This window comes from Halyomorpha halys, unplaced genomic scaffold, assembly GCF_000696795.3.
Source record: "Halyomorpha halys isolate HHAL.00 unplaced genomic scaffold, Hhal_1.1 Scaffold270.1, whole genome shotgun sequence".
In the NCBI taxonomy this organism is placed as follows: Eukaryota; Metazoa; Arthropoda; class Insecta; order Hemiptera; family Pentatomidae; genus Halyomorpha; species Halyomorpha halys.
Window position 1 is genome coordinate 656,847 of NW_027105226.1, and position 14,832 is coordinate 671,678.

General features: G+C 27.2%; 1 protein-coding gene across 10 annotated transcripts in view; it reads left to right on the plus strand.

Moving 5' to 3' along the window:
* Dap160 (dynamin associated protein 160) overlaps positions 1–14,832 on the plus strand; it is a 110,260-nt gene that overhangs the window by 63,879 nt on the left and 31,549 nt on the right. For all 10 annotated transcript variants that reach the window (XM_067049625.1, XM_067049640.1, XM_067049643.1 and 7 more), the window contains 2 exons: positions 1,283–1,412; positions 3,051–3,215. In XM_067049625.1, the coding sequence (XP_066905726.1) occupies positions 1,283–1,412; positions 3,051–3,215 (295 nt within the window). The remainder of the gene's footprint in view (positions 1–1,282; positions 1,413–3,050; positions 3,216–14,832) is intronic.

Here is a 14,832-nt window from a genome sequence, read left to right on the forward strand (position 1 = left end):
TTTAATTTTAAGTTGTAATATTATTTTATTTTATTTTTATGACTAATGGAGTGGGTAAGGAAGTGCATTTGTCTAGCTGTGGAAAATAATTATTAATTCACTATGTCAGTAGTGGAAGTCATTAGCCATAAAAAGGCAGGTATCATCATCCTTTCAGATAGTCAGTCTGCCCTTCAAGCCCTTGAGTTACTACATTAGTGAGGGAGTGCAAGCAGGCATTAAAGTGATTGACTAAATCTAATAGGTGTTCTTTCAGGGCATTGCTAACTTAATAGACATCTTAAGATCTGTGGAGTAGTGATGAAACTTGTCATTTATGTGGACAGTTCCTGGAAACTGTTCTATATTATGAGTCACTATGTAATAGTCTTCAGGGCTCTGATAGAATTCTAGAATATGAGGCTTCCTCCATCAAATGGCCTCCTCTTTTAAATTTTATTAGAAAATCAAAAGGGTTTGAAATGGAGAAATAATAGCTAGTATGAGATAATTCTATACAAGATGTAATAATTTACATTAGTCTTTCTTGAGGTTGGCAAAAGCATGTCAGCTGTGAATCACCCTTGGGGTTGTAATACCATCCTAGGGCACACCCAAGCAAGGTAAGCACCCTTTAACCAGAGAAAAATTTGGCGGTTGAGTGTGATCCTGACTTGAGCACAACGGTTGGTATAGGAACATTACTCCTTTAACGACAACTGAACGCAAGATTCTTCATCTTCATCGGTTGTTGTTATACAGATTTTTTTTTTATTATGGTTACAATAGTACTTAGCTGTAATGGGTTATAATGAAGATATAAATAAAATAATTAAGAAGTAAGTATCTTTATTCTATTTAACATCAGGTCATAGTTTTTATTCATATTATTTGTATACAAAGATACAATCATTCTTGGAAAGAGTTGTATTAATTTATTAATCAATTGTTTATAATGTTAGTGTAAGCATGGTTATATTATATATTTATTGTTGTGTTGCTAAGTATTTCTAAATACTCTGTTACCCTAAACTGAATCACCCTGTTTGTTGTTCATTGTTAATAATAACAATGGTTTAATTGTTATATTATGTTTTAACATCCTTTGTTTTTGTTTTTAACTACTAATTGTTTATAATTAAAATTATGTGATTTAATAATTTTACTCAATTTATTAGTTTTACTGTTACTTTTAATATTAGTCACATTAGAAACAAATGCTATACCCAACCTACATGCAGTTAAATAATTTATTTCTTTACTTTGCTTCCTTTTCCCTTAAGTTGTTTTATTATTTATTTAGGCTAAAGGGAAGAAAAGGCAAATTGGTTGGTTCCCAGCTTCATATGTGAAACTTCTCGGTGCCAGCGGTAAAGCTTCGCAACCTCAATCTCGGAAATCTTCAGAGTCTGGATTAACGGACACTCTTCTTGGTAATAATTTTTAGTAAATAATAGTTAATAATTAATTGATTATTATTTTTAATCTTTCCAGTTACTTGAATGAAAAATTATTTTTAGCTTTTCACAAGTATTTTCTGTTCTGATTAGTTACTAAAGGGGTAAGTTCGTAGGAAAACTTTATTGTGAAATAAATTTAAATTGTTCTAATTGTAAGAAAAACAAAACCTGAGAAAAACATTATTTTGGAAAAAAAGCTATGAACTACCATTCTTTACAGTCTTTTTATATCTTTTGTTATTAATGATATGTAAAAAGTATTCGATATATATATATTCCTAATATTTATTTTTAAAAATATTTAAATTCAAGAAAATTTGGAGTTGTTTTTGACTTTATTTTCATAGCTAAAATTATTTTATTTTTTATTTCACATTCTATATCATATTCAGAGGGTGAATGATCGGTATATCATAAGTATGATTAAATATTTTAATTGTCTGGTTTGAAAGTGAAAATCAAATTGTTTTCACTGAATCCTAGAATAGAAGAGGACAGTGGATGCACTGAAAAAAGAGCAAACTATGTGCGCAACTAATAAAAAAAAAATAATTAAATTGTTTTGATTTTAGCAGTGGGTTGTAAAGCAGATATTACATTGCATCCCACTGCTGCGAATACTCATATGGCCTAGTAGGCAGATTACAGTGAGAAATTATTAAATAATTGTGTTGAGAAAGGAAAATAATTATGATAAAAAGAAGATAGTCTTTATGGCTTTTTATTACACATGGTCAATCATCAATCTTCCAGAAAATAATAATTCTTTCAGTCAGAAAATCTAATTAGTAAACTAATAACATAAACATAATATGATGAGTTAATTATTGGGCAACTATGCGAGGAGAAGATGGTTGGGAGAACACAAATAATTAAAACTTATTTTATTAGTACTGATGTTTCGGCCAGAATTTCAGGCCTTCTTTAGGGCTAAGAATAAAAAACAAGATAACAATCATGATAATTAAAAGGAAATAGAAAATAACAGATAGAATTAAAGAAAATGTATAGTGTATTATGAGAAGATAAAAACAGTTTGAGACTCTAGTAATATTAAAAATATGAGGGAAGAAAATGAAAATAATATATACATATATGTTAACCTAGTTAGTAAATATGCGTGCATAATGAAAATTATTTAAAATTGAAGTAAAAAAAATGAAAAAGAAAAAAAGTATATGTGAATAATTAAACATGTAAGTAATTAAAAGTGTTTATTGTTACAGTTTAATTAATCATATACTTTTTTTTAATTTCAATTTTAAATAATTTTCGTTTTGTACACATATTTAGTTTTTGGACTTCTATATGTATATTATTTTCATTATTATCTGTTGTTTTTTTTTTGTTCTTAGCTCTGACGAAGGCCTGAAATTCTGGCTAAAACCTTAGTACTAATAAATAAGTTTTATTTATTTGTGTTCTTTATTGGTCTCACTCTCGACCACCTTCGATTTATTCATAAAAATAATGTGATGATGGATCTTGGATTGGTTAGTTGTTATTTTAGGATGAATTTATGTTTGTCTTTTTTTATTTATTACATTAATTTTTTAGTTAATTTCAAGATTCAGTTAATTAACTAATAATTTTATTGTTGGCATGATTCAGAACGAGTCGTTGCATTGTACCAATACACAGCTCAAAACGAAGATGAGCTGAGCTTTGAGAAAGGTGATATAGTTACTGTCCTGGCGAAGGATGAACCTTCGTGGTGGAAGGGCGAACTGAACGGAGCAGTTGGGCTCTTCCCCAGCAACTATGTCGCTCCTCAATGTAAGTCTTCATTTCTTCTATTCACTGGTTAATTAATCTCGTATTAACATTTTATTTGTCCCCTTCTCTTGGATGTCTGCTAACGAATGGAAGGTTCAATTATTTTTATGCTTAAAACTGTCCAAAAAAAGTGACAGAAGGCTTTAGCAAAAAGTGCAATTAGACTAAGGATTTGGTCGATGCTTTAAACAAAAAATAAATTTGGTGCTACTAACTATTTTAGAAGGAAAAGAATTGTATAAATAGGTTTTAAGTCAGCCTACTGCTTTTTAGTCAGAAGATATACAAAATAGTTCTGTTAATCTTATTTTAGATTTGAGATGTATTCTCTTTTATTTCATTAAAAAAAAAATTAAATATTCATTTTAATAAGAACAGTTGAATCTGCCAATCCAGAATATTTTTCTATAGTCTCATGTTTGGACCTTGAATATAGAATTTACAAAAAATATTTTTAATAATAAATTTATAAAATTCTATAATATATATATTTATAATTTCATATCTAAACAATCATAAATCTTGTTCAATTTTGTTTCAATTATTATTATTAAAGATTATTCAAATTTTAAAATATTTCTATATAGCAAATATGTATTGTTTTATACTTTTAAAAATAATTGTTGATAAAAACATATTGCTTGTCTATAAATAAAATCAGCTCTTCGTCCTCTTAACTTTTCTTGTTCCAAACCTTATATCTTCAATGTAGCAATTTATTTGGGGGAAAAAATCCTTAAAACTTCATTCATATTTTATTTATGAATTGGATAATGTTCAGACATCATATTGCCAATTTTCAAATCCAATCCCTTGTATTAAATTTAAAAATCTAATTTTCAATAAAATTCCCTTTATCAAATTATTAATAATCGTAATCTGTGCAGTTTGGGGAGTATAAATATAAAAAAATCGAATACTGCAGAGATCAATGAATTATGATGGAATTATTTATAATTTGATGGAGAGAACTTTTTTGAAAATTGGATAAGTAGTTCAATACTGGGCATTCCATTTGCAAATGTACAAGTTGAGGTCTGAAGTTTTATCCAATTTATACATAGAATATGTATAATGTTTTTCTTCCTAGAAATTGCTGTATAAACGTATATATTGATGGCTTTACGAAAAACACAATTAAAAGTCCTCTCTTTTAGGAAAATTACAACTTTAAAATTGATTTTTTTAACTGAACAGATACAGGTATAAATTCTGTATCTGTTTTGTTAAAAAATTAGTTGAAAAGTTGTTATTTTTCCTAAAAGAGAGAACCTTTAATTGTATTGTTTGTAAAGTTAGTGGAAATGTACTTAGCTCCACTGTGAAATAAGCCATCCTTATTATAACAATAATCTTATATTATCTATTTGTTATAAAATTAAATAATTTCTTTAATATGTTAGATTGCTTAGCCTAACCTTAACATTAAACTTTAAATTAATTTGTAAATAAGGAGAATAGTTATCGTATCGGTAATAGAACTAACCTACTTTTATAGATGCATAACCGAGCTGGATTCACATTATAATGTAGATGCAAAAAGGTATAAGTGCATTTTTTCTGTTTTTTAAAAACTTGTCGGATTTACAAATGTGAGTTTATTAATATTGTTGTGTTCAATATTACTCAAATATCTAAAAATATCAATTAAATTTTGATTTAGAAATATCATAAATTAAATTTTGTGTACATTTCTGTTTAGCGTTTAATTAACAAAACTAGCAGTTTTTTCTCATAAATAGTTCTTTATTAAAAATTTTGATAAAAAAAGATTTTCAGTGTATGAAATTAAGGAGGTCCTACATTATTTTGGCAAGTTGGCCTTTCATTGGTAATATTATAGTACATTTTTTAATATAAATTATTATCTTTTGAGTATGTTATTCAGTTTAGAAAATATAAAAACTGATGTGTGTTCTAAAGTATATATGAAAAGAAATATTGTCATTTGATTAATTATTAATCCGGGATCCCCTATCACATTATTTTTCTCTTTGGTTCAACGAAATCCTCTTGTTGAAATGAAATCAGTAGGAATACATCCAACGTCATTCAGGAGGAAACTTGACAATAGTCATAGTGTGAATCCTGCCATTCTCTTTTCATTCACTGATGTTATCATAAAAATGATAAAAATATAATGGCTTTCTGATTAAAATATTTATAAGGTTTAAATTAATTTTATTTATTCTAAATAAATAATATTAACATTTATTAATATTTTCTACAGTATAAAGTTGTTTCTAACTTAGTTGTTATTATAGTATGCTCAGAAAAGAGATATTAATTATTTATGTGCATAACTTATTATGTTTCTATGTTATGTGTTTGTGGCTTTATGTGTATAATGTAGAATTTTACAAAAAACTTTATTAACAATAAATTCTTTTCCTCACAACATCCAAGTATTTATCACTAACTTGAAGAAAACAGATAAGAATTTAAAAAAAAATTAAAATGCTTGTAATTCATGCTACGACTATACTCTCCCTCATCCTGTGTATTGACATGAGAAATGGGGGATATAATTAGTTAATTAGGAAAAATATATGGCACTTGTTTAGTCTTATGGATTATTATGGAGAAGGAATGATAATGGGAGGTTTGAATAATTTAAGGCCGCCATACGCGATGAGGAATTTCCAGACCATTGTGGTGGTTTCCTTGAGGCTGTGGATATGGAGATATGCCTGAAATTCCCAACCTAAATTCTTTTCGACCTCGAGGCTGAATTTTATTTTTGTAATTGATTGGCAATCAACCTTCCTTGATAATTTCAGAAGTGATTGTGTGATTGCAGAAGATTACCATGATTTTTTCAAAGGCTATTCCTTGCACCATACACTTTGCACCTTTTTTTTCTGAATGCAGTTCCATATGTCTACATAACCAATGGGTGCGAAAGTATTGTTGCTATTACAGGAATTTACGAATAACAAGGAACTAATGTGTTAGAGAAAATACTGAAGTCCTTTTCTTGAAGATTTCTCATATGTACATGTTTTTAGCAGCCTTTGGGAGTTGGAAAAACTCAATAGTGTAAGGGTTGTATCTTGATGCCATGAAAGAAAGATTATTAAAGTAGAAAGGATTTTGATAATAGGTTCAGAGATATGGGTTTGAGGTTATTCTGTTATATATGTGGAATTACAGTTGAAATGGGAACAATGAATATGTTGAACAGTATGAGAGGGTACAGGTAGAGATGGAATGGAAAATTCATTCATCAAATGATTTAAAGGGATAATTGTTTGACTGAAACAAATAATTAAAAAATAATGAGTCATAACTCTTTTATGTAAATCTTCCAACTTACTTCTCATACTTTTGTTCCTTCCACTCTTTCACAATCTTAAATAATGCCACAATTAATACCTGGTTTAGATATTATAGCATAAGTAAATCATAGCTGTCACTATGTTCACCTTTAAGATAAAAATGTATGGTTTTGGTTGGTCCCAACAGTTTTCTGACCTATCTTATAAAAAAAAAAAAATAAAAAAAAAATTATTAAGTTACTAAAGAACTCTATTTCTATCTGTTAGTGTCTGAAGTAAACCAAAATAACCTTTATGGAAATTTCGCTGGGAGTTGGCATACCCTACTCCCCTCCAAAGCAAATGTGAGGCTAAAAAGTGGGGGTAGATTACGGGATTACTGGGGCTCAGGTTTACGCTAAGGTTAAAAGGAATGTTCGCCTTTGAGAAGGCAGCCAGAAATTGGCTCCTACTCCTCTGCCATGCCTCTGGAGTGCATCGTAAGAACAACCTTTTTGGCTGTACTTTTCATGGCAGTCTTCCCCCTCCATAATACTCCTTCCTCTGAGTAATTTTAGGACTGTACAAGTGCCATATTAGTTCATTTTTTATTTAAAGAAAAAAAAAATTGAATTCTGATTAAACTGTTAGTCGAATTTATTTGATTTGAGAAATGAGCATGTAATATTTGGAGATTTACCAGTTTTTATTAGGAGAAAACCGGATAAGAGAGAGTTGGTTTTATTTAGCTGCTACCTAATTAACTGACGATTACCATATAGCTAAAATTAAAGCTGCTGTTTTAGAAGCTATTATCCATGTTACTGTTGCAGGAAATGTTTAATGACTGTTATATCCTGACCACATCACTACTGGCTGAGCCCCACCGTCTTTTTGAAGCCAACGATATAGCTTTTTTTTTTACTTTTTTTTTAATCCTTTCTTTAATTTCATTGAATCTGTAGATATACAAATATATCTATCAATATTGGTCTATTTGTGAATCAGTGTATGTAGATAGTTTTTTAAAACTTATTGATCCAGGCATTTATAGTAAATTTAAGGTGTTTAAAATTGGTGTAGACGGTTTGGCACAGCCTGGTGATTTTGTAAGTCTTTATTACTCAATTTATTTATCTTTTTTTTTTTTATTGTTGTTTTTTTTTGTTTGTTCTTTTTATCTGCTATAGAATGTCATGCAGATATTCTATTTTTTAATAAAATAAAAACATATCTATCTACATACAATGATAATATAATATTTGTGAAGTACTATTGTTGAATGCATAACAAGGTTTTTGAATCATTTCTATGATTCAATTGTTCACGTTAAATTTCATATGATCTGAGCCGTGACAATATATATCTATTGTAATGTATGAATTTAATATCTCATGTAGTAAAATGCTCTATTTATTTAAATATTCTAAATATGAAGTCTTTGATGTTCATTTATGCCTTTATAATCTCATTGAACTTTTATCTGGTACAGTATGGGTAGGAATGGAATAAGACTTTGTTAATTTAATTTTCTAGGTATTTATTTTTTATTTGTATATGATTTGATCTTGGTTAATTTTTTTTTTTAATTTTAAGGTTGATTTATCACTTGTATATGATAATAGAGATTTTTTGTATAAAGGGATGGGAAAGTTTTACGAGTATCCATCTACTTTGTTTTTTAAAAAACGAGATTAAGTTGTTAACTATAAAACTATTATTTATTAATATTTATTTTTTGTCCTTAATTATTTCAATTTATCTTTTTATTTATGAATTGTAAATTTAAGTACTTGACAGTTACTAAAATTGAACGTTTAAAAAAAAAAAACTTAACTTTTTTTTTCTAACTTTTCGGCAAATATAATAAAAGGACCAATTTAAAATTGTTATTTTATAAAATTTTAGTTATCAGACTATTTTTATTGTGTCAAAAATGAAAATAAATCTTTGAATAATAAGAGCTGAATAACATATTTTAGATGGGTGAATTAGAACTATTTTTTCATAAATAGTTATGTCTCGCCAGCTATGAAAACACTCTAGAATTTTATTTTATTTTTTTGTGATCATGTTAGCGGTATGTTTGCATGAAATTTTTATAAGTTGACTCCTTGGTTGAAGATAATGCTCTTTTAAGCATTATATACATTTTTTTTTTTTTTTATTAAGTATTAATTATTGAACTCTTTGAGGTTAAAATTTTACCAAGAAAATGTGACTGTATTTAATCAAAATTGTTCTTTGTTGTTTGTAAACTATTTAGTAATTAAGTTCCTCTAAAAGTTATAATGTCTGGTTATTCTTAAAAATGTCTTGATTTGGTTAGGTTAAATATTAATTTTGAAGACCGTTGAATGATTCCCAGTTGCCTAAAGAAGTTTTTGTTTAGGAATTTGGCATGAAGGCTTATATCAATCTTTTGACTAGATCTATAAGTCATGCTAATGCGATGAAATAGAATTAGCATCATTCATATATTATGTCATGCCATTTTTGGTGTTACATATGCTGAATGCAACTCCCCTCATTCTCATTTACGTCGGTTCATTCAATTTCTTGTTTCAAAGGCTTGGAATAAAAATAAATGTGCAAGTCATGGACATTGTTATACCTCATTTCCGCTCTCACTTTTGTGTGTAGTCAAAACTACATCTTGTAGTATAGTATATTTTGATGGCCGCATATCAACTTTTGTTAATAATAAAAGAAATTATAAAATATCTTGTTATCTTACACCTTAAGACTACTTTTTGTAGCAACTTGTTTTGGAGATTATGAGCCATGGATTATATTCCTATTTTCTCAAAGAATTGTTCAATTTCGTTTTAATTCAAGCCACAACTAGTTTTGTTCTTATTATAATTCTCATGATAAATTCTATTATTGTTAATTTAAATTGTGGTTTTTATGTCACTTTTATCTGTTTGAGAGAAATTCTTTAAATATATATACTTTTTTTAATAATCTTCCATAACTAGAATATGGCTATGTGATTATGAATTTTTGGGATAGGAGAGCGAGTATTGTTTGATTTGATGGACTGAAGGTAATCAATCACTTTTACCACCTATAATATCTGTTATATATGTACTGTGTGGATAGATTTTTATAAATTCTGTTACTTTGAGATCTGTAGATTTTCTCTGTGTGTCTATAAAACGTGGTAATGTTCTTGTTATAATAAATTATACCTTATCCTTAAAGTACTAAAAACAATATTTCATTTTCATTTTTCTGAGACTAGAGGTTAAGTCAATTGGATAGATTCTTCTGATAGTCTTTGTAGAATATTTAATCCTTGATAAACTATTTAATCTGGCTTATAAAGACTTATCTATTGTTCATGGTTAAATTTTTTATTTTAAAAATTGTTTCCTAACGATTAAGCTACGGGACCTCATAATTGGTTAACAGACTGATGATAATAAATTAGATTTTATGTTAAATAATTTGTTTTATGTAGCATAACTGTGAATCTATTTATTGTATAAGATGTTTATTTTTGCTTTGAAGGAATCAAATGAATATATGTTAGAAGTTCACTTTCCCATCCTTGTTTGTTAATGATGGTATTGATATTTTATGAAGCAGCCATGAAAGCTTCCTGTGATTTTAGTTTAATTTTTAAGAAAATAATCTAATCAGTTGTAATTGTTATTATTATTATTGTTGATGTAAAATTGTGTTAAATAGTTATTAACGTCTATTTGTAATCAAATTTAGTTATTGACATGTCTTTCAAATGACAGTTCACACAGTAAAAATGACACAAATAATCTCTTGAACAGTATTTTACTAAAAATATTTTTATGATATAGACATGTTAACTAGTTTTTCTTATTCGGGAAACCATTGTTATATTTTACCATTCAATCATCTTTATCATTTATTTTAGCTTTTTGTGTACATAAGGTTTTTTTTTTTTAAATAAATTTATTTTCATTTATTCTTGTGTATATATAGTGGATAACTTGATGGATCTCTCTGAGACCTGTCGTACCTTTAATGAAGTGTTACTTTTTACGTCGATATTCGATGATATGTTATTTATGTTTAATGGGTGTAACCCAAAAATGTCTCGGCACTAAATACTCTCTACTGCCTTAAACGTTAGTATATATATGTAAATTAAGGTATCCCGTCATATTCATTTATCATGTGAGCTAAGCCGTATACCCTTGCTAACGCTCATAATCGTGCCTCTATACATAGTAGTCTAAAATGTGGATGAATGTTGCATAAATTGGTATTATTAAATGTCATTTTGTCATATTGTTTGCTTAAATAAAATTATTATACTAACTAATGAAATACTCAAATATTGAATCTCTCGTTAAGGTGGATTCCAGAGGAACCTTAAAATAAAATTTTATTTGACTCTAGGTATGTACATCGTAAAATTTCTTTATTGTGCAATAAATATATGAGTGTATTTGTGTAAACAAATTTATTAATTGTTTGTCATTGTTTGCAAGTTGATACAGAACGAATATTGGAAGCATTTTTATTGTAATTTAGCTGTGTCATGTAATTGAACATTGTATGTATCATTCAGTGTTTGCAATTATTAAAAGTGCACTAAAAGATGAAATGCCATATTGTGTAATCTGTTAGAATAAAACCATGAATAGCTTTAACATAATTATTCCGAGTGTTGTTTTGTTACAAACATTCCTTTTCTTAATGACTTGAATGCATGTTTTTATTTTGATTATTGATTTGTTTATTTTTTATAATTATCATAATTATTTTTTGCTCTATTTCACTCTTTTATTTAGTAACAATTATTGTATAATCATGCATTTTTCATCACTTCTTAGTCATAATACACTAATTGTTGATGTTATCACGTAAAGTATAAGATTATGTTTTTAGTGCTTTGAGCAATTATTTACAAAAATATTTAATTTTTTTCATTGCAAAGAGTCTACAATTTTAACTTGTGTAAATTTAATGATATCTTATTTGCACAGTAAACATTATTTGATAATGATAGCATTTTCAATTAGTTTTTGAAATGTTTCAACAGTGTTACATCGAAATTCAAGGTATGTAAATGTTAATGTGTATTTGAAATAATTATACCACAAGTACAGTTAAATGCACGATACACATTAATGTAAAAATAAATGATTTAGTAAAAGTAAAATTTGAAAGCACGCATTTATATCAAAAGGCATTGTTTATTTTCTAGCACGTAGTTTTCCATATGTGACATGTTATAGTAAAAAAAATACACAATCGAAACAATATTTCAAAATTTCGAAATCTCTATTTCAGTCAAAATTTTCAGCAACAATTCAAACTTTAGTTTCTTAGTTAAACTGTTATAAAAAATTTACAGTTAAATTATATGATAATTTGATTTATCCTACGTATTGTCTTTTTTTTTTATTATTATTATTGATGAAATAAATATCCAAATGGATGTAATACAATTACTTTACCTTACGAGAACATCAAAGCCTGTTTTCTTTTTGTTATATTTTAGGATTTTCTGGAATCAATTGGGAAATTATTTTTTTTTTTTTTTATAAAATCACTGAATAAAAAACACTTGATATTTATCCTTGATTTTATTTGTGATATAATAAAAGGATAGAAAATTACTTATGAGATTTGGATTGGATATCAGAGGGATTTGATTGTTTTAAATATCTTTGTGACCAACTAGAATTAGATGCATTCGAAAGCTAGTACCATAGACTGGGGTTCCTTTCTCCACTGGGGCTCCCTATAGACCCTCCAATAATAGTAATACACAGCCCGTGGCCGTAGTCAGGAATGAGGGATGGACTATGGATGGTTCAATTTTTGACTTTGTGGGTTGAGGTTGGTTTAATTTCTTGCATAGTGGGCCGCATGCTTCCATGAGATGGGAACCGTTCCTATAGACTCACGAAGGTAGTAGGGTTGTCACAAGATAACCAGGGTCTATAGTACAACTATGGGATATGTCAAATGCAAAATAAATAAAAAGCTTTTTTGTTATATGTGCTTCTGTAAAAGCGAAGCAGTAATATATCTAAATAGGCATGATTAATTTTTATTTTTATAGCGTTTGTTTAGAAAATGTTAAATTACTTAAAATCAAAAAAAGGTACTTATATTTATAGTCCCCTTGAAGAAGGGGAGAAATTGAGGATTTTATTAATTATTCATATTTAAAGGTTACTTACAGAGATAATTCAATTTTTCTTCTGGAAGTTAGACAGAAACTCTTTAAACTCAAGGGACCCACTCGTTAAAACTTGTAAAGTGACTACAATTATTATTATGTTTTTTTGTTTATCATATATAATCGCTATTATTATCATTATTGTTTATGATATGCCTTAATGTAGGTAATAGTTGGGGTTTATATTTGGTCAATAAAAACTTAATTAATGTATTTTACAAAACTATTTGATATTGATGAATTTCCTAAAAATAATCAAAGATCAAATAATGCTGCCTATTGTATTTTCCCTAATGTTTTAACTGGTTAGGTTTTAAAATATAAATATATGTTTGTTTTTTTTTTCAAAAAATTTAATTGAAATTTAATTTTTTGAGTTATTAAAAATATTTTTTTTTTTAGATTTTTAAAAATATTTTTTTAATCACTCAGATTTAAAATTTTTTCAAAACTAGCTTTATTACACATCTGCACCATATAGAGAACCAAAATTAATAATTTCATAATTATTTATTATGTATAAATTAATTCATTTGGCATTGTTATTTTTTAGATACAGTCATCAAATAGTCAATAAGTGACTGCTAGCAAGAGATGTATGCAGATGGATTTTATTACTTAGATAATTTAAACAATTTATATATATTTTCGTTTAAAACTTTGAATTTGTTTTGGGGAGTAAATAAACATACCGATAAGAGATATTCAATTAAATTTATTTGTGTTTGATTTCATGGAAGTATCATATACAAATTTTGTCTATGATATTTTAAAATTATTGCATAACTCGTGAAAGGAGTCCATCCCAAGGTTTTAAGAAAATTCAAAACTTAACATTTATTCATTCCATTTTATTTCAATAAATAATTAAATATAAAATAGCTTAAAATTATTTAATAAATACTCACTTTATTGCCTGCTCTGAAGAAGACCTGCATAGTGTACCCAAACATAAACAATAATCAAATAGTTCTCACTATTTTATCTTTATTAATTTATTTTATTTTATGTTTAGGCGCCACTTTACCATCTCCATTAACTAGTTAGTATATTATTTAATTTATTTCTTTGTATACGACATTTCTAAAAGATATTTTCATATTCTCAGTACATCTCTTGCGTTCCATCGTGATTCCGTTAATGCTGGCTGTCTCTTATGTATCTTAATAGTTGATCTTGTGTTCAGTAGTATTCAAGGATTTTCACATATATTTTCTCAGAGGGTAGATGAGAAGCTCTTTCCATTTGTTTTAGTATTGGGCTATATTTTGAGTCTTTATGATAAAATCCTTAGTGATAGCTTATTAAATGATAACTTAAATCAATTATACAAGAGGTACACGAATGACTTACATAATTTAAAAATAAATTGTTTCTCCAAACTATCACGACATATGACAATAAATCTGAAATAATAATGAATGCAATAATTGTAAAAAGATGGCATGATAATTAACGGTTGTGGTTATAACAACAATAAATGTTCATAACTACCAAGTGAATGCTTTAACGCAGGCTCCCTAAGTAAAGTCTGTGTTGGAAGCTGTTCCTTCCTACACTCTCAAACAATTTCCCTCACTTTTCTCAAGGCATTATCTCTGTTGTTTTGTTTTTTGCTTGGTAGTGACATTTAAATGAGAGGATGAAATAGAAGTAAAATTAAAAAAAAAAAAAAAAAATGTATACGATTCAGAATGTTCTAGTTATCCTTTATAAGAGAAAATAAGTTTCACTAGCACTTAACATGGGATAGGAAAAAAAAATATAATTATTTATTAGAAAACTGAAATTGTGGCAATATATGGTAATGACATTTTAGTAGCTCAAGCAATTATAAAACCAAATTATACTTTAATATTTTCATTTGCAACTTACCTGTCTATATCTTTATGTAGAGCCATCACATAATTTTATTAAATATAGTGCGGTGGTTCTTATGGTGCAAGAATAAGACCTAAATAATATGAAATGTACACATATACATTGTATTTATAATTTTTAATGATAGATTTAGTATTTATTTTAATTGCTCATTGCACTTATTCATTTAAGACTTGATCATTCAAATTACATGATATTGATCACTCTTAATACATAGTGCTATGATGTATAATTCAATTTAATTTATTTTAATTATTTTATAAATAATTAATTATTAATACTGTAATTGTAATCATTG